Raw genomic sequence first — 21,047 nt, 5'->3', positions numbered from 1 at the left:
CCAGTGGAGAAAAGACAGTCTCTTCAACAAATGGTGTTGGGAAAACTGGACAGCCACATGCACAAGAATGAAACTGGACCATTTCCTTACACCATACACAAAAATAGACTCAAAATGGTTGAAAGACCTAAATGTGCGACAGATATCCATCCAAATCCTAAAGGAGAACACAGGCAGCAACCTCTTCGACCTCAGCCGCAGCAACTTCTTCCTAGAAACATCGCCAAAGGCAAGGGAAGCAAGGGCAAAAATGAAGTATTGGGACTTGATCAAGATAAAAAGCTTTTGCACAGCAAAAGAAACATTCAACAAAACCAAAGACAACCGACAGAATGGGAGAAGATATTTGCAAATGACATATCAGATAAAGGGCTAGTATCCAAAATCTATAAAGAACTTATCAAACTCAACACCCAAAGAACAAATGATCCAATCAAGAAATGGGCAGAAGACATGAACAAACATTTTTCCAAAGAAGACATCCAAATGACCAACAGACACATGAAAAAGTGCTCAACATCGCTTGGCATCAGGGAAATCCAAGTCAAAACCTCAGTGAGATATCACCTCACACCAGTCAGAATGGCTAAAATTAATTCAGGAAACGACAGATGTTCGTGAGGATGCGGAGACAGGAGAAGCCTCCTACACTGTTGGTGGGAATGCAAGCTGGTGCAGCCACTCTGGAAAACAGTATGGAGGTTCCTCAAAAAGTTGAAAATAGAGCTACCATATGATCCAGCAATTGCATTACTGGGTATTTACCCCAAAGATACAAATGTAGGGATCCGAAGGGGTATGTGCACCCCGATGTTTATAGTTGCAATGTGGAAAGAGCCAAGATGTCCATCGACAGATGAATGGATAAAGAAGATGTGGTATATATATATACAATGGAATATTATGCAGCCATCAAAAGGAATGAGATCTTGCCATTTGCAATGACGTAGATGGAACTAGAGGGTGTTATGCTGAGCGAAATAAGTCAAACAGAGAAAGACATGTATCATATGACCTCACTGATATGAGGAATTCTTAATCTCAGGAAACAAATGGAGGGTTGCTGGAGTGGTGAGGGTTGGGAGGGATGGGGTGACTGGGTGATAGACATTGGGGAGGTTATGTGCTATGTTGAGCGCTGTGAAGTGCTGAAGACTGTTGAATCACAGATCTGTACCTCTGAAGCAAATAATACATTATATATTTAAAAAGAAGAAGAAGAAGAAGAAGATAGCAGGAGGGGAAGAGTGAAGGGAGGGAAATCAGAGGGGGAGACGAACCATGAGAGACTATGGACTCTGAAAAACAAACTGAGGGTTCTAGAGGGGAGGGGGGTGGGAGGATGGGTTAGCCTGGTGATGGGTATTAAAGAGGGCACATTCTGCATGGAGCACTGGGTGTTATATGCAAACAATGAATCATGGAACACTACATCAAACACTAATGATGTATGGGGATTAACATAACATAATAAAAAAAACAAAGAAAATTTTGAGATTATTAAGGAAATGTGAACTCTGAACATTTGATTTAATGAATGATTACTCTAGAGATGCTGACATTATTTTGGTTGTGTTTTCAAAAACAGTCTTATTTTAGAAATATACACTGAAAGGATGAAATATCATGTCTGATACTTACTGCAAAATAATCTAGAAGGTATAAATGAAGCATCACAGCCCATGAGTTAGTTAGTTGTTGATTCTGGGTGGTAGGTATGTGGGGCTTCATTAAACTGTCTTCTCTGGTTTTGCATATGTATGAAATTTTCCATAAGAAAATAAATATAAAGGCCTTCTAATAAATAAGCTTCTTTCTGTTGGTTTTCTTTAGTCATTTCTAACGTTATTTTTGAGGCTATATAAAACTATTTTGAGAGTATATAATGTATAGTATTTTCAAGTTTAGCCTCTAAAATATTTTACAATATAATTCAAATTTTGAGAAATAATACCATCCTTTAAGAAAATACAACTGTTACTCATATAATTATTTGATCAACTGAAAGCTTTTTTAAAGCCAAATCACTTTGCCTTCGAACTTCTCCAAGTGAATAATCCATTTTTTGTTTGGTTTGTTTCCAGATAACCTTTTTCATGCTGCTCTCTGCAGTGTGCGTAATGCTGAATTTGGCTGGTTCAATTCTCTCCTGTCAGAATGCTCAGCTAGTCAACTCCCTAGAAGGCTGTCAGTTGGTGAGTAATGAAATGCAAACCTTTTGAAAAAGGTCACAGGCTTTGATTTTGCCTGAACGTAATTTTAAAAATAAATGTTATTATATCCTTGGATTTAGTCTCGTGTTTTATAATTGTATAAGGAATTTAAGTTGGTTCATTTCTAAGCATTATCTCAAATTAAAACTCATCCTACTTGTAAGTCAGTTACTAAAAGTATATTTCTAAGGATCACAGTATAGTGCTGTTTTAGAGGAAATCTTTGGTAATGATTATATTTTGGCATTTGTTGCATTGATTTTTCTCGCCACTGAATTTTTAAAAATCTATTGTGTAAGTCTATTGTAAGTGCCGTGATACATACAAGCTTGATAATGGGTGCACCAAAACAATTTAGTTCACATTTTTTTCAGTTCAAAAAGTGGATTGTCTTTTAGATCTAGGAGAATGGTAGACAGGGTGCTGTGTACATTGTAGGGGATCAATAAGTGGTTTGTTGGATAGAAGCTTCATTCCCTATCATGACTTAGCTCCTGGGACCGTAATACGTGCTTCCGGGTGGGGCAGTCACATTTGATAAGGGGCGTACAGTTTGACTCCCGATAGGACCATGGCTGCTGGATGTGAGACACTGGCATTTGTTGGTTTATCTTGGAGACTACGCAGGGCTACCTTGTAGAGCCATTCTCCTCCAGAGCTGCACTTGCTGGGCCTGGGGCTGTTATTTCTGAGAAGTCAGGGGGCTATCCTGAATGACCTGAAGCTTCTCCGTAGCAGAGCCATGCTTACTTTTCTTGTGGCCATGCCGTTTGGGTTCAGAAGAGCAGATGTTGGGAAGCCTGCGGCTTTCTACAGTTTGATTCTAAGCAGGCTAGGAGGACTAGTGTCAGTTGGCACAGTTTCAATGCAGAGACACCTACTGAGTTCCAGAAACTAACTGTGAGAGCTTCAGCTTGCTGGCCGAGACCACATTGATCAGATTTCATCCCTGTATGATGTACAGAGTATCCGGGGTATGATGCAGTATTGCTCCTGACTGCTAAGAATTGCTACACTCTGGAGCCCCACCACCATCAGAGAGGGCGACTTCCCAACTTGTATCCGTAACTGAGTCAGCCTGTTTATTCCTAAATACTAGGTGCTGTGAATATCATAACATCGGCAACCGACAGGGGACTGGCCATTTTTTCCTCTGACCCCCATTTTTTCAATGCAAGGCCTTGTGTGTGGGAGAGAGTGTTTGGGGTGATGAGAAGTGACAGTGCGTGGAGGTCCAGATGAAGCAGAAGGCCCACACTTAGTGCCCCACATCGAAAGGCTGACCCCTCCAGGTCTTAATCTCAGACTCTGTTTTCCTAGATCATAGCATCGTGAAAGGATAGAACAGGTAGATATGATTTCCTTTATTCTTTCTGCCTTCAGGAGGCCCCCCCCCCACCGCCAGTAAATTAAACAAACATCATGTACACATGTACACTCATATACGTCTTGGTTATAGAGGACCGTGGACTCATCAATATTTATCTGACTTTAGAGCTTAATCCTAAGCATCTCTCTGCCCTGGCTCATACTTGGCCAGTAATTTCCGAGTGAGATCAGTGTGCTCACTTGTTGAAGTGGAGTATGAATAGTAGAGAGAGTCGTGGATTTGGAATCAGGAAACGAGGATCAAAGTCATGACTTTATAACCAACTAGTTAAATGACTTAGGACAAATCACCTTCCCTGTCTCAGCTTTACTTCTCTTTCCTATTAAGGGTGGTTATTACCTGCCCTGAGCTTTTCCTAAGATACTTAATAAGATAGGATTCATAAAATGCACAAGAAGTATACTCCTTTCCTGTTATAAAAGTTATGTAATTACTATAGAAAAACAAAAAAAACCAAAATACACTTTATTATCATGCTTATTATGTCCTTCCAGTATTCTCTGTGCATAATAGGTATGGATGTGTATGTATGTATGTGTGTATACAAAACATGTGTGTATTTGATATACATTTAAATGTGCTATACTCTTCATGCAGCTTTGTGATTTAATTTTTTATTGGTTGTGAACATTATTTCATGCTTTAAATTCTTTTCTACAACTTTATTTGTAGTGGCTGCTATGTATGAATGAATATAGCATTATTTATTTAACCAGTCTCTGTTTTTTGCATGTATGAAGGTTGCCATCATCCCTACACAAAATCTTTTTACAGCTCCTAAAAGTGGACTTGCTTGATCATAAGGAATCCACATCTTTAAAGCACTTGATACATATTGACATACTGCCTTCCAAAGAGTTTACCAATTTATAATCCCAATATATGAGAATGATTTTTTTCCTACACCCTTTGCCAGCACTGTAAATCCTTACTTTTAAAAATTTATGCTAATTTGAAAGGTGTAAAATGACATCATTGCTTTAATTTGAACTTCTTTGAGTATTAGCAAGACTGAACTTTATTTATAACTGTGTGTATATAAGTTTATATATGTACGTGCATATATACATATATATGCAATCATATGTGTGTATATATATACCATTTATATTTCTTCTTCAGTGAGTTGACTATAACCTTTACCCATTTTTAGAAGTATTTATCTTAGTGATTTGTAAGAACTCTTTTTTTTTTTTTAAGATTTTATTTATTTATTTGACACAGAGAGAGAGATAGTGAGAGCAGGAACACAAGCAAGGGGAGTGGGAGAGGGAGAAGCAGGCTTCCCGCAGAGCAGGGAGCCCGATGCGGGGCTCCATCCCAGGACCCTGGGATCATGACCTGAGCCGAAGGCAGATGCTTAACGACTGAGCCACCCAGGCGCCCCATGTAAGAACTCTTTATATATGCAATTATATAATTTATTTATAATTATACATACATAAGTTTATATGTGCATATACATACATGCAATATATATATATGTATAAAGTTTATATTTCCTCTATGAATTGATTGGGGCCTTTACACATTTTTAGGTTTAACTATCTTACTGACTTTTAAGAGATCTTTACATTTTATGGTTTTGAGTCCTATAGCTTGTATTGGTCGATATACTTCCTGGATTATTATTTGCCTTTTAGTTTTAGTGCATTTAAATCTATGAATGTTTTCCTTTGTGGCCTTATCTTGAAACCAGTAAAAAGACATTCTTTCCACGATAAAGTTACCTCGCCTCTTTTTATGTAGTTAACTCTTTCATATTCTGGAATTCATTTAAAGAATTTAAGTGTTCCCCAAAATGAGTAGCTAGCTTACCTAAAACAATTCCCTGAGTAACCTTATATTTCACCAGTGATTTGAAATGCCACCTGAATGCTAAGAGTCCTTTGATGGCAAGCTACAAAAACTGACAAAGCCATAGGCCATTTATTGCAAAGACGGTAGGGTCTATAGAATAAGCAAGAAGTCTGAAGATTGGGCTTGGTGCCAGAGAGGCTCCTATAGATGCAGAAGCCTGTCCCAGAGCGGGGGCCTGCTGCAGGAACCCTGAACTCCCCAGGGTATTGTTCTGCAGAAGTGAACAATTCCAGTGGTTTTTAATCTCCATCCATTTGCTCTAGAGTCAGAACCCAGAGAGAGAGTATTTGATTGGTCAGGGCAAGACAGAAATCTCAACTGTCGTGCCACACTGAATCCAAGGCGATTCAAGAGGTAATTCTCAAAAACGAAGTTAGGTATTATTAGGAAGGGTTGAAGTAGGAGGAGGCAAAAATGTATGATCAAAAAACAACCAATATCTACTCCAACAGCATTATCATATGCATGTACACATACACACGGATACTTACGTCTATTTGCCTATGACTGAACTTTTCATTCTCCCTCCTCCTAGGTTTATTTATTTATATTCCAGAGCAGTATTACTTTAATTACTTTAACTTTATATATATATATAGAGAGAGAGAGAGAGAGAAACTTTATATATATATATATTTATAGAGAGAGAGTCTATATGTATGTATATTTATATATGCATAGACATATATACATATATATATTTTACAATGGAAGGGCAAGCCCTATCCCCCACCCCATTCCAGACTTGTTTTTTGAAGATTTTATTTATTTGAGAGAGAGAGAGAGTGAGTGGGAAGGAGAGGGAGAGCGAATCTGAAGCAGACTCCACACTGAGCACAGAGCCCCACACCAGGCTTAATCCCACAACCACAAGATCATGACCTGAGCTGAAACCAAGAGTCAGAAGCTTCACCGACTGAGCCACCAGGCGCTCCCCCCTATTCCAGACTTTAATCTACTTTTTAAAAATATTCTTAGAAGTTTAGTCTTCCAGAATAGTTTAAAATTTGGGGAGTCAGGACTCCAAAGGAATAGATTTGAGAGTTGAACTGAAATCACATTAAAATTATAGATTGCCTTGGGAGAGAATTGGTGTGTTAACAATACCATGTTTTCCCATTCAGGAGCATTGTCTGTTTTGGTTTCTCCAAATTGTTTTTATAAATCCTTCAGTGCAATTTTTGTTTTCCTTTAGGGTATCTAGTGCATTTCCGTATCTGTATGTTTCTCTGTTTCCTACATATAATTAAAAATTAACTCATATTCTCTGCATATATATATTTTTTTCTATTCCAAACTCCCACCCCCTTCCAGAAAGTTTTTGGTAGCCAGACATTTTGTATGCTTATTTTGTGTATTATCATTTTTACACACATGGGGAGTCTATTCTACACACCATTATTCACATCGCTCTTGTCAGCCAGCCATGTAACTTGGTGACATTTATATAACAGCACTTGGAGATCTGCCCAGCTGTTAAATAGAGAGCAGCAGAGAATTCCACTGGATAGATGTATACAGGATAATTTATTTAACCACCACTTAATGAAGGACAGGTTAGGGATGTTTCTAGTGCTCTGCTAAAACAAACATGGCAGAGAAGATTACCCTTTGTGCACGTTCATTACTCGACAAATAGAGTAGCTATGCCTGCAGCAGTGGGAACCCGGCCTGTTGTAAAGGGTACAGGGGCCAACCAGAGAGGAATGTACAAGTAGATCGCGAGAAGAAATTGCTAAAGGTGTCTTTTCAGTCAAATCATCAGAGTGCACTTTACATTTAGAATATTATTCCTAAATTAACCTCCAAAGATGGGACACGAGACTCTTGCCAACAGTACATGATTATCCAGACCAGTGCCCGGTTACCCAGACCCACGCAAACTTCTGTGCGTCATCAGAATTTTTTTTGGTCTTTGCCAATCTGACGAAAGTGTTAAGATCTTAATTTGTAACTTGCATTTCTTTAATTAAAAGTGAAGTTGAGCATCTTGTACATTTGTTTAGAAGTGATTTCTTTATTTGCTGACTGCCAGTTCATTTTTGCTGCCTATTTTTCTGTGAGGTTGTTGCTATTCATAATTGATTTATAAACATACTTCCTATATTAAGGAAACTGCCCATTGTCATATGTGTGGCAGATATATATTTTTTCATAGTTTGTCATTCATTTTTTGACTTTTTTTGGTATTCTTTCTTGTGTGAAAATTTCATATACTCAAATTGCTTTTATTCATTTATATATTTTTACCCTTATGATTTCTGGCTTATATGTTTTGCCTAGAAAAGCATTTCCCCCTCCAAAATTATAAAAAGTTTTCCCATTTTCCTCCCAGAATTTTAGGGTTTCATTTTTTTAATATTTATATATTACATAGATCTTGTGTTTATTTTGCTATAAATATCATTATGTTTTTACAGTTTTAAAAAATACACTTGTGGACCGTACATATTTCTTTTAAAGTTTAGTGCTAGGTATTTTAAATAACTTGTTGCTCTGGTGGGTGCATTTTCAAAAATTATTATTTTATATTGCAAGAGGCCCCTAGTGATATATAAGACTTTCAGTGATTTTTTATTATTTATATTTAATAAAATATGCCATTGAATGTACAGTTGAGTCTTTGATCCATAGTCTGTCAGAAGAAATATTGTCTCTGCTTTCCAGTGTTTGTACTTGTTATCCCATCTAGTTATTTTGTCTTAGATTGTCAAAATAACATTAGATATTGATGGTGTTTCATTGTCTACTTTTTGTTCCTGAATATCATGATTTACTTCAAACATGATGGTGAGCGATGGTTTCAAATAGCCATTTTGTAACGTTAAGATGATATTCATATTTAACTAAGAGTCTTTTAAAAATAAAATGGAAGTTAAATTTTATCAAGTTTTTTTGGACATCTGTTAAGATTATATATTTTTTATTTTGATCCATTGGTATGATAGATTATATTAATAGATTCTCAAGATTAAGCAACATGGAACATAATTAGCATGAAATCCCCTTAGTCTTTGAAAATATTACTGGATTCTATCTGCTGATATTTTATATATGATTTTTCATATTCATAAATGCAATTAATTTTATAGTTTTCATTTTTCTCCTACCCTTCCATACTTTGTTTCATGAGTATAGTAATTTCATAATTTCATTTTTCAATTTCAAATTTTCATAATTTCATTTATAAAATTCAACCAATTTCGTTTAATTGAATAAATGAAATCTAAAGAATTTTCTTTTCCTTGATGGATAATGACACTTAAATGTATAATTCTCTGGGTCCAGCACTATTTTATGAAATAATTATTTGACATAATTTTCTATTCCAGTTTTTTTCTATTTCTTTCTAAACTTTTGACAATGTCTGTATTATTAACATTTTTTTCATTGTATTGGCCTTTCCATACTTATTAATATGAAGTAATGCATGGAATTGTCTTAAAAATACCTATGGTAACATTATGTTCTTATTTCTTTTATTTGTATTCATAGTGCTTTATATTTTCTATTTCTCTTCCTTTCTTATTATATTTTTCCAGAAATGCATCTATTTTATTTATTTGATGATTCGAACTACCAAAGAAATATATTCATTGAAAAATTTCAAAACTACAGAAGTATAAAAAGTCCTCTTTAATACCTCAGGTTGGCATGTACCCTTATGGAAATTTCTATATGTAATATTGAGAAATAGCCTCAGATCTAGTCTGTCTGCATTAGATTCTATGGATGCAAGCTATATACATTATTTAAGAGGCCCCCAACTTCAGGGCACTTACATGGTCTCTAACTTCTAGTGTCATAAATAATGTTAGAGCTCATTGTCTTATAAATAAATCTGTGGACAAGTCTGTGTGTATTTATGTAGGACATTTCCTCAAATTTGGATTGATGGCCCAAAGGGTAAATGCATTAAAATTTTTGATAGATACTGCCTTCCAGAAAGGGCTATATTCATACACACTTCCACCTACAGTCTGTGGAAATGAGCATGTCCCACTCCCAGGCCAGCGTTAGATATTACCAATGTTGAAAATGTTTGCCAGTCTGAAGGATGAAGAATGAAATCTCATTATTTTAATTTGCATACCCTGGTCATCAGGGAGGTTGAGCTTTTTTTCATAGAAGCAGAATTGAACGTAGGTACCTTGGGAAAGAATTGAGATCTATGAAGGTCAAGTCTTTTTATCCAGAAATGGATTCTTTCTCTCCTATTTTCAGGTCTTTCATGCCTTGAAAGAAGTCTTAAAACTTTCTTCATAAAGTGCTTAAACATTTTGTATTAACTTTATTTCTAGTTTGTCTGCAGTTTTTGATGCTAATGTCAAGGGTATTTTTCTTTATTATTTTTTATAATTGCTTATTGCTATAATATAGGAAAGCTATTGATTTTTTAAATTAAACTTTTCATTTTGAGATAATGGTGGCTTTGCAAACAGTTGCAAGAAATTATACAGAGAAATCTATGTAGCTTTTCCCAGTTTCCCCACATTGATAGCGCCTTATGGGGTTTACTTTACACTGATGAACAGTCAAGATGCAGAACATTCCTACCACCATAAATGTCCAGGAGTACAATTGCAGGGTTGTATGACAGGCCTGTGTTTAGTTTTTTCGAGACACTGCCACGCTGTTTTCCAGAATGTCAATATCATTTTACATTCCCACCAACAGTGTACAAGAGCCCCGGTTTCTCTGCATCTTCGTCAGCATTGAGGGGTTGGCACTTTTTTTTACTTGAGCCATTCTCATGCTTTGGAGTGATATCTCATGGTTTTAATTTGTGCTTCCCTGATGAATAATGATGACAAGCAGCTTTTCCTGTGTTTCACTGCCATCTGCATGTCCTCTTTGGTGTTGTGTCTGGTCATATCTCATCTTTTGCCCATTTTTTAATACTGTTGAGTTTTGAGAGTTCTTTATATTCTAGATACTATTCCTTTGTTGAAGATGAGCTTTGCAAATGTTTATCCCAGTCTATAGTTTACCTTTTCATCTTCTTAATGGGGTCTTTGACAGAGCAAAAGCTTTAAATTTTGATGAAGTCTAATTTATCCATTTTTGCTTTTTTGGATCATGCTTTGGGTGTTAAGTGTAAGAATTACCTATCCCTAGATCCTACGAATGATTTTCTCCTAGGTGGGGACAAGAGTTGTCATTTCCCCAGTAGGCCTCCACTGATAAATGCCTGGCTGGGAAGGAAGGGTGGAATGCCTCATCACTGCTCCCCAGGTGGATTATATTGAGATGGGGTGGGAAGGTGGCCTCATGATTGCTGTGTGGTGTCCACTTAACCTGGGGGAGGAGGGATGGCACCTCCTATTGCTGGATGAGGTAGAAGCCCACGCTCTCCATGTGGTCTCCCTCAACACTGTGGGAGTTGGGGGGATGGGATGGGGGGGTCCTCTGTCTTCATCTCCAGCTATAGGATCTATGAGGCAAAAAGAAAGCCCAGGAAACTCATTGCTGTTCCCTTCCCTGGGTCCTGAGGTCCCTAACCAGTCTGTCTTTATACTTTCCAGTCTGTTAATACACATTTGATACATAATGTCCAGGGTTTTTCTAGTTGTACTTAGAGGAATAGGAAAAGATTCATCTCTATCTTTCCAGAAGCAGAAATGCCATTGATTTTTGTTTGTTTTCTAGAACTTTTTTATTCACTCTAAAAGTTTTTCCGAGATACCTTTTCGTGTCCAGGTGGACTGCCCTATAGCTGTGAAAGTAAGGGTGTTGTCCCTCTATGTGCATATTTATACCTTGTATATTTTTTTCTTGGCTTTTTACACTGATACAGTTTTAAGTTGGCATTCAGTAGCCCGCAATGAAGTAGGCTTGTAATCTAACCACTGAGCTTCGTAGAAAGACACAGGGGAGGAGACAGGGCAGAAGGGAGAGAGAGCATCTTCCCATCATCAGGAAGCCCAGCAGCTTCCCTTGCGCATCATCTCCCAGGCTGTGTACTGCTCTCACAGAAGAAGTTCAAGGACACACAGGCTACGTACTGACTCCGAGAAGCCACAGCCTGTTTTCCAACAGTTTGTATAGCATGTTTGTAGTCAGAGGCGCAAGGCCTGCCTGCCAACGCAGAGCTTTCCCAATCAGGTGGACTCCTGCCGAGCAACCGAGGCAGACAGAGCATTTCCACGCTGATCTGTAGTGTCCAAGGAAGCAGGGACCCAAGAAGTCAGAATTTATAGGCCACTTTCTCAAGTAAATCTGGATCAGCCCAAACCCTGTGTCACCTGTTATTCCCAATGAGGATTTACGAGGGAAAAAGTTTGACTCATAAGAGACCTTTTTAATACCGTGTTTTATGGCTGACTTTCAAGGGGTTGAAAGTGAAAGGGGATTGACCCGAGGAGTTACCATTTAGCCTAATGTTTGCGGTCAGCTTACGAGAAAGGTGCCCTTAATAACTCACGGCACTTCCATCTGGCCTGGCTCTCGAAGATTTTTATTTTAATCAAGAATGCATGTAAATTTTATCATCGTCTTTCAACATCAGTGAAGCTGATCATACAACTTTCCCCTTTTAGTTTATTAATGTAGTGATTTGCATTAATAGATTTCCTAATGCTAAACCAGCTTTGCATTATGGAAATAGGCCCTCCCTCGGTCCAGGTACTTTTGAGGCATACATATTACTCTGCATTCAAATTGCTAATATTTTATTTAAGAGTTGTATGCCTAAATTCATACATGAGATTGATCCACAGTTTACCTTTACTCACAGCCTTGTCCAGTTTTTGTATTTGAATTATGCTGCCAGCCTGGAATGAACTTAGAAGCATGTGGTTCGATCTGTTTTCTGAAACAGTTGAAATAGCCTAGGAATTACTCCAATTTGTTACATTTTGGGGAGTTGATCTGGCTGCTTTTAAATTTTTTTATGGGCTCATTGTGTTATTTATGTTGTTTGGGGTAATTTTTGCTAGTACGTATCTTTCTAAAATTGTGTATTTCATCTGTTGTATTGTTATAATGCTACAGGTCACCTTCTTTTCTAATTAAAAAATAAGTGTTTAGCAAATCTATGGACATAGAAAGTAGATTCTTGGTTGCTTAGGGCTGGGGGGCATGAAGGAAAATGGGGAGTTTGGGCAGAGTTTAAGATTTATTTTTGGAGGGCGCCTGGGTGGCTCAGTCGTTAAATGTCTGCCTTCGGCTCAGGGCCCTGGGATCGAGCCCCACATCGGGCTTCCTGCTCGGCAAGAGGCCTGCTTCTCCCTCTCCCATTCCCCCTGCTTGTGTTCCTGCTCTCGCTATCTCTCTCTCTGTCAAATAAATAAATAAAATCTTTAAAAAAAAAAAAAGATTTATTTTTCGAGTGATAAAAATGTCCTAAAATAGACTGTGTCTCTATAGGTCTGTCAAGATACTAACCACCAATGAATTGTCAACTTTACGTAGGTGGATTGTACGTGATTTCTACCTCAGTCAGGCTGTTGTTATTTTCAAAGCCCTTTGGTTGATGTCTTCTCTGATTTCTAATGCTAAATTATGTTTCCTCTCCCTTGATTCAAAGTTTATCCTTTTTTAAAATTGTTTTCCCTCAAAGAACCAGCTGCTAGTTTTGTTAATCAAGATTACTCTTTGAGTTGTTGTTTCATTGACCGTGCTTTATTTTATTAACCCCTCTACTTTCCCAAGGAATAATTTGTTCATTTGCCACCTGTCATAGTTGAGTCACAGAGGTCCATAGTGCTGTCATTGAGTTTCACTGAATTACAATGAAATTAGAATTTCATTTTGGCTTTGCTGTTTAAGCACTCATTAAATTTATGTTCTTAACTTTCTAGATACCTAGACTTTTGGGTTTTCTTTTTCTTTGTTTGCTATCCTTTTACTGTTAATTTCTAATACTATTGCATGAGAGCATGTGTCTTCTACATATATATGTATATGTATGTATGCATGTGTGTGTGTGTTTCCTCAGTGTGTTGGGTTCAAATCCATTCACAAATTTTTGTGTGAAGAGCTTCTTAAAATATAAATTCAATCATATGCTTTCCATTGCACATGGAATGCTGTGCAGAGAACCCTCCTTGTGACCTGTGAGTTCTTTCATCCGGCCCTTCCTGCTTCCTGTTCCTTTGGAGCCCTCCTGCTCCCTCCTCCTCCATCCAGCTTCTTGTGATGCCCTGCCCCAGCTTCCCCCTCTTCCCCTAGGCCTCCCCCATTTCTGTGTCCTCCTACAGCTTCCTGTGATGGTCCTTAACATCCCCTCACCCTCCCTTAGAGTTTACCTTGGTATGACTCCCTCCCCCACCGCTTCCCCCCACAGACTTCCAGTGCTGTCCCTGGGCATCTCCCTCTCCTCCCCCAGCTTTCCTGGGCTGCCCCTTGTCCCCCAACCCCACTCTGTTCCAGCCAAGGGAGTTCCAGGCTCTTTCTCACCTGGGGCTGCTCCTATGAGCTGCATCCTCTGCGCGGGAGGTTCCTTCTTATCCTCTAGATTCTGGGGTAGGTGGTCTATCTGTGGAGGCGCCTTCCTGGATCACCCTATCCGAGAGGCAGACCTTTTCCTCCAGAGACTGGCCTCTCCCCCATCATCTCCTACTTGGCAAACAGCAGAAGGGAAAGGCCACACCCAGGCTGTGCCTTATCATGGGTCCAGGGCCCCTGCCATTCCTGGCCCAGAGTGTGTGTCAGTGAGTCGTCAAAAAGTGAAATGTCTCCCAGTTGCTCTTTTCTTAAGAGAGCCCGAGGAAGGTAAAAAATCATTTTGGGATTCTAAGTAACATGCTGTTTTAGGTTAATTACAAGAAAAAGCATAGTTGGCTTTCAAAAGCCTTTTAAAATGCCTCATCACGGTCGTTTCATTTGAGGCTGCTCGTACAATGAATTATGACAGCATCAAACTTTTGTTTAAAAACCTTTTCCTGTGACCTTTTTTTTCGGTTCATCCTGCGAAAGTTCTGGATTTTGTTTCATACTTTTCTTGCTTTTTTAGGAAATGTATTTTCGTATTGAAGTGTAGTTGCCCACAATGTTACATTGGTTTCAAGCGTACAGCGTAGAGACTGACAGCTCTGTATGTTGTTTCTTACATTGCTTTTAAACAAAAGCATAACAGAATGCGCTTCAAACGCAGATCATTGTAATGTGATGCATTATGTGTGTTGATAAGTATTTTGTCTTAAATGAGAAGATGCTGTTTTCCTTTTTAAATGTGAAATAAAATATTAATAGTTCTTATTATAAAAGATGCAAGCAATACATAAATTAGAATAAAAATGAAAGTTCCTCTCACTCTCTGCCTCCCACTCCCTGCCACCCTGTGTGATTACTTTATGATGCATCCAAGTCTCTTTGTGTGCATGTATATTTATGTATCATCTATGTGTACATGTATATGCACAGTTTTTTTCATATGGTTTTTTTGAAACATTTAGTTGAGAGAGAGAGAGAGCAGGAGCGGGTGGGGGAGGAGCAAAGGGAGAGGAAGAAGCAGAGTCCCCGTTGAGTAGGGAGCTCACTGCAGGGCTCGATCCCAGGACCCTGAGATCATGACCTGAGCCGAAGGCAGACGCTTAACCGACTGAGCCACCCAGGCACCCCCTCATCTAGTTTTTTTAAATAAACTTACTACTTTTGTTTCATTTCCCTACTCGATGATATTACTTTAGACATTTTCCCTGCTCACTGATATTATTTCACACATTACTTCCACAGTAATGTGGAAGTAATAGGTTTGCTTATACATGGATTTTATTCGATAGATATAATACTGTAAATGTACTCTCTTCCTTACTATTTTCTTAATAACATTTTCTTTTCTCTAGCTTATTTTATTATAAGAACAGAATATATAATTCATATAATATGCAAAATATGTGTTAATCAACTGTTCCTATTATTGGTAGGACTTCCAGTCAACAGTAGGCCTACTAGTGAAGTTTTGGGGAAGTCAAAAGTTCCCCGTTTTGGGGATTTTGGACTACGTTGGAGGTGTTGGCACCCCTAAGCCCCATGTTGGTCAACTATATGAAGGGGGTCCCTCATTCTTTTAAAGGCAACTGTGTGCACTCCCCCGTGGCGCACCATGTTTAACTGTGCTTAGAGGCAGTGAGTTCATGTCCACTGTTTTGCTATCACAGACATGACCAGAGTCAACATGCATTTTTATCCTTGTTTTTGGTCAATTTAAACGTAGTCAGGTACAAATTTTTTTAAGAAGAAAACAAACAGAATCTCCATCACTGTAGTACAGAGTAGATTAAAAATATTTGTCCTATTCAGTATTGCCACAGAAACTAGAAATTTAGGTGGAAAATTTCATAAAAGGTATATATTTAACTCATTTTAATATATATTTAGGTATAAGCTTGAAATGTGTTCCTTGATATTTTAATTTTTTTTTTTAAAGATTTTATTTATTTATTTGAGACAGAATGAGAGAGAGAGAGAGCACATGAAAGAGGGGAGGGTCAGAGGGAGAAGCAGACTCCCTGCCGAGCAGGGAGCCCGATACGGAACTCGATCCCGGGACTCCAGGATCATGACTTGAGCCGAAGGCAGTCGCTTAACCGACTGAGCCACCCAGGCGCCCCGTTCCTTGATATTTTAAAGCAAAGCTAGTACTAATTGCTATTTGATGATTGCTAAGTTTCTTGAGCACTTGCTATGTTGAAGGCACTGCTCTGAGCACATTATATATGTTCATTCATTTTCTCCTGACAACTATGAACAGGTCACAGGTACTATTTTATCTCCACTTTACAGGTAAAGAAATTGAGACCTTGGGAGTTAAGTCATAGTGTTAGCAGGTGCTGAAATCAGTCATCCTACCCTTGTAACCACTGGCAAATCATTACAGTTCTGTTTTACATAGCATTTTAACTTTAGAATGATACTTATAGTTAAAAAAGAAGGAGAAGATAAAAAGCATCAGACAGTAGAGGTAAAGAACATGTCTCCTTTATTTTTGGTCAAAGTCAATCATTGAAAACATGGGAAATCCTTTCCTGTATAGAGAAGAATTTCAAGGAACCTAAACCATAGCTTATACGTCACAGCAAAGATAAGTGAAAACAGTGTGTAGTTTTGTAAGAAATGGGAGCTCTTCTCCAGCCACATCAAGCATGTAACTGGAAGAAGTACCTTTCCCTGTAAGTAAACAGTAACATGAGTATGTGGTGTTTACCCATGACCACACCACGGTTTTTCTGACCCTAAGTCCTTTTTAATTAGATTCATCACACCGCAGGGACAGTGCGATATACCCTTGTCAGCTGGAGAGCCTGGCTATCCCTGATCCCGCTGTGCGTGTTATCTGCACACTAATTGGACATCTCTAGTGTCTGCTCAGGTTTTCTGTTATGTACCTATAACCCCAAGAACAGAATAAAAGGTGGCCTCAGGAGATATGACACCTGGGCAGGCGTTTTGATGGGAAGCAGATCACTACCGTCTTCTTTCTTGTTTGTATTTCTGTTTGGAGAGCTTAAGTTCAGCCTCTCCCCTGTGAGTGCCTCCCAGGTATGATGCGTGATTTCTGCTAGGTGAAGCCAGAGGACAGCCTCTTTTCCTTAAAGTAATGAGCAAAGAATATTTCACAGAACCCAGAAGAGCAGGTGATGAAAGAAAAGCATTTGGTAGCAAAGGAAGAAGGCATGATGTACTTGGGAATTATAACTTGCACCTTATCCTGTTTCCAAGTCCACCTAAGAGATGCAGAAGGGATGATGATTTTGTCAGGAACTGTTTCCTTCATCTGGGTGCAGAAATAGCTCCTGAAGGAAGGGTGTGCTGGAGCAGGCTCATATTGATTTGGAAGAATGGCTTATTAAATGATCAGATTTTGTGATCTGGTTATAGCCATTATTAAAAATTAACTAATATAAATCACAATGAAGTACATTCTACTAAAAACACCACTTACTTTTTTTTATAAATACACTCTTCTTTGCATGATCTTGAAGTTACTTACATCCATTATATCCTTAAGGTAGAAATACTATATTATGTGTTATGTTAATGGGTTTCTCCAGAGAAGCAGAACCAGTAGGAGATATAGAGTCGACCCCAGACAACACAGATTTGAACTGCCTGGGTCCATTTATACATGGATTTTTTTTTCATATAGTACAGTACTGTAAATGTATTCTCTCTTCCTTAAAACTTTCATGATAACGTTTTCTTTTCTCTGTCTTACTTTATTGTAAGAATATAATATATATGACATACAAAATATGTGTTAATCAGCTGTTCATGTTATTGGTAAGTCTTTTAGTCCACAGTAGGCTATTAATAGTTAAGTTTTGGGGGAGTCAAAAGTTACATGCAGATTTCTAACTGTGCAGGGGGTCGGTGCCTGTAACCCCTGCATTATTCAAGGTCAACACATATATACATACATACGCATACAGAAAGAGAGATTAATTTGTTATATATGTGAAATTTATTATATATGAAGAGACTTGTTATGAGGAATTGGCTCACGTGATTGTGGAGGCTGGGAAGTCCCATGATCTATTGTCTGCAAGCCGGAGACCCAGGAAAGCCAGTGGTATAATTTAGTCTGAGTCCAAAGACCTGAGAAGCAGGGGATCCTACAGGGTAAACCCCAAGTCCAAGGACCAGAGAAGGTGAGTAGGATGTCCCAGCTCAACAATGAGGCAGGAAGAAAGAGACGAATTCCTCCTTCTTCCACCTTTTGTTCTATTCGGGCCTTCAGTGGATTGGACTTTGTCCACACACTTCGGGGAGGGCAGTCTACTGAGTCCCTGATTCAAATGCTAATCCTATCCAGAAATACCCTCACAGACCCAGAAATAATGTTTAATCTGGGCACCTCGAGTTGATGTGTAAAATTAACCATCCTATGTGCTACTGTGCTTCTCCTCAGGACTCTGCTTCCACTGATGTCTTGTTGGTAGCTGGAAACTGGCCATGGAGGGAGTAGATTTTCTTTTTTAATCATGTTGCTTTTACTAAAACATTGAATTCTCTTTCTTGGAATGCTTATTTAGAATGTTAAACATCCACGTGTTTGAACTTTCATAGTTTTAAAGTCGTAGTTATTTGTAGTTTATCAGACACAGAAAGATTATCAGAATATCTTATTTCTTGCTAATTTTATTTAGCACTTTAGTGTTAATTTGAGTAAGGTACATCTTGGAAATCAGCAAAGACTAAAAATCAGGGCTTTATTAGCTTGTTAATTGTCTATGTCAGGTATAGGTTTGTTTGTTTGTTTTTTCATTTGGGGGATTTTTTTTTTTTTTTGTAAAAGGACAAATAGTAAATATTTCAGACTTTGCAGGGCAGATGGTATCTATTGCAACTATTCAACTCTGCTATTGTAACCCAAAATCAGTCACAAACTATAAGTCAATGAATGGGCAGGCCTGTTAAACCAGGCCATGGGCTGGATTTGGCCCATGGACCATAGTTTGCCAACTCTGGGTATAGATTTAAGAAGGTAGTGGAAAAAACGTTAGTAGTGCAGATTAACATAAAAGTGTATTGTGTCTATCTATAGCCATTACATTGAATGTAGCACAAAAGGTTGATGACATATTCTTCTACATCCAAAAGTATTTATACGATTCAGCAAAGAAGTTGTTCATTTCAGGTAAAGTTCCAAAAGTCTTTGTTATTTCACTTTCACCGTATTTGTTAACTTATACAAAAATGCCAATCAAGCATTTATTCATAAACTGATTTATTTGAATAATAAAAATGGATAATGAATTTTGCAATAAACAGCAAGTCAAAAATTGCTACAGATAAGAGGGACAATTTATAATGATTAAAATGTCTACACAACAGGAAGATATGACAGTTGTAAACATGTATGTGCCAAATATCAGAACACTAAAATACATGAAGCAAAAACTGACATAATGAAACAGTTGATTCAACAATAATAGTTGGAAGCTTCAATATCACCCTTTCAATGATGGATAGGACAACTAGACAGAATATCAACAAGGAAGAAGAAAATTTAACAACACTATAGACCTTACAGATATTTATAGCACACTGTACCTGACAACAATGGACTCTATATTCTTCTCAATTGCATATGGAACATTCTCCAGGATAGACCATATGCTAGACCATAAGCTAAGTAAATTTAAAAAGACAGAATAATATAAGGTATGTTCTCTGACTACAGTGGAGTGAAATTAGAAACCAATAGTCCAAAAAAGAAAAAAAAAGAAGACTCACAAAGATGTGGAAATTAAATAACACTCCTTATAATTGGGTAAAAGAAGAAATCAGCAGGGAAATCAGAAAAACCTTGAGGATGAATGAAAATGAATAAATAACATACCAAAACTTAGGGGATGCAGCTAAAGCAGTGCTTAGAGGGAAATTTATAGTCGTAAATGTTTAGAAGAAAGACACCAAATCAATACCTAATTTTACATATTAAAACACTGGAAAAAGAAGGAGAAACGAAACCTAAAGCAAGCTGAAGTAAGGAAGTAATAAAGATTAGAGCAGAAATTTATGAAAAAGAAAATGGAAATCAGTAGAGAAAATCAACAAAACCAAATGTTTGTTCTCTGAAAAGATGAACAAAATTGACAAACCTTTAGATAACTTGACTGGGGGAAAAAATAAAAAAGACTTAAATTAATAGAATCAGAATCAGAAATGAAAGGGGGGAACTACCAAGCTTATCACACAATAAGGATTATAAAGGAATACTATGAGCAATTATATACCAACAAATCAGATAACTTAGATGAAATGGACAAATTTTAGAAACATACAAACTACCTAAATGGACTCAAGAAGAAATAGACAATCTGAGTAGACCTGTAACAAGCAAAGAGCATAAACTACCCACCAAGAGTAGCACAGGCTCAGGTGGCTTCACTGATGATTTCTACCAAACATTTGCAGAAGAGTTTATAGCAATTCTTCACAATCTCTTCCAAAAAATAGAAAGGAAGGAATGCTTATGAACTCATTGGAAATTGGAACCATTGTGCATTGCTGGTGAGAATGCTGTTGGTAGGCAGCTGCTTTGGAAAAGAATCTGATTAAACATAGAGTTACTATATGACCTAGAGTCAAATGATTAACATAAAGTTACTATATGACCTAGCAGTTTCCTTCCTAGGTACATACCTAAGAGAGATGAAAACATATGTCCACACAAAGACTTGTACATAAATGTTTATAGCAGCATTTGTTCATAATAGCTAAAATGTGAAAATAACCGCAGTGTCCATCAACAGACAGATGGGTAAACAAAGAGTGGTATATCCATAGCATGGAATATTATTCAGACATAAAAAAGGAATGCAGTACTGACACATGCTCTAGCATGTATGGACCTTGAAAACATTATGTTAAGTAAAAGAAACCAGTCACACAAAACCACATATTGTATGATTCCTTTCCTATGAAAGTCAGAATAGAAAACTATAGAGGGCACCTGGGTGGCTCAATTGGTTAAGCATCCAACTCTCGATTTTGGCTCAGGTCATGATCTCAGGTCATGAGATCAAGCCCCCACATTGAGCTCCACGCTCAGTATGGAGCCTGCTTAAGATTCTCTCTTTCCTTCTCCCTCTGCCTCTTCCCCCCTCAAATAAATAAATAAATCTTAAAAAAAA

The 21,047-nt window shown here is 37.7% G+C and overlaps 1 protein-coding gene across 13 annotated transcripts in view; it reads left to right on the top strand.

The window, feature by feature from the left end:
* The window catches only part of ENTREP2 (endosomal transmembrane epsin interactor 2), a 360,783-nt gene that overhangs the window by 267,411 nt on the left and 72,325 nt on the right, over window positions 1-21,047 (top strand). For 10 of the 13 annotated variants that reach the window (XR_014148745.1, XM_081831519.1, XM_081831523.1 and 7 more), the window contains one exon: window positions 2,085-2,195. The exons of the other annotated variants lie outside the window; for them this stretch is intronic. Coding sequence is in view for 9 of the 10 variants with exons in the window: in XM_081831519.1 (XP_081687645.1) it covers window positions 2,085-2,195 (111 nt within the window). In the remaining variant the exon portion in view is untranslated. The remainder of the gene's footprint in view (window positions 1-2,084; window positions 2,196-21,047) is intronic. 13 annotated transcript variants of the gene reach the window in all.

The sequence above is a fragment of the Leptonychotes weddellii genome, chromosome 9, assembly GCF_054177405.1.
Source record: "Leptonychotes weddellii isolate Sample4059 chromosome 9, ASM5417740v2, whole genome shotgun sequence".
NCBI lineage: Eukaryota > Metazoa > Chordata > Mammalia > Carnivora > Phocidae > Leptonychotes > Leptonychotes weddellii.
The sequence above is the reverse complement of the archived record's forward strand: the minus strand, read 5'-3'. Positions and strand labels throughout refer to the sequence as shown.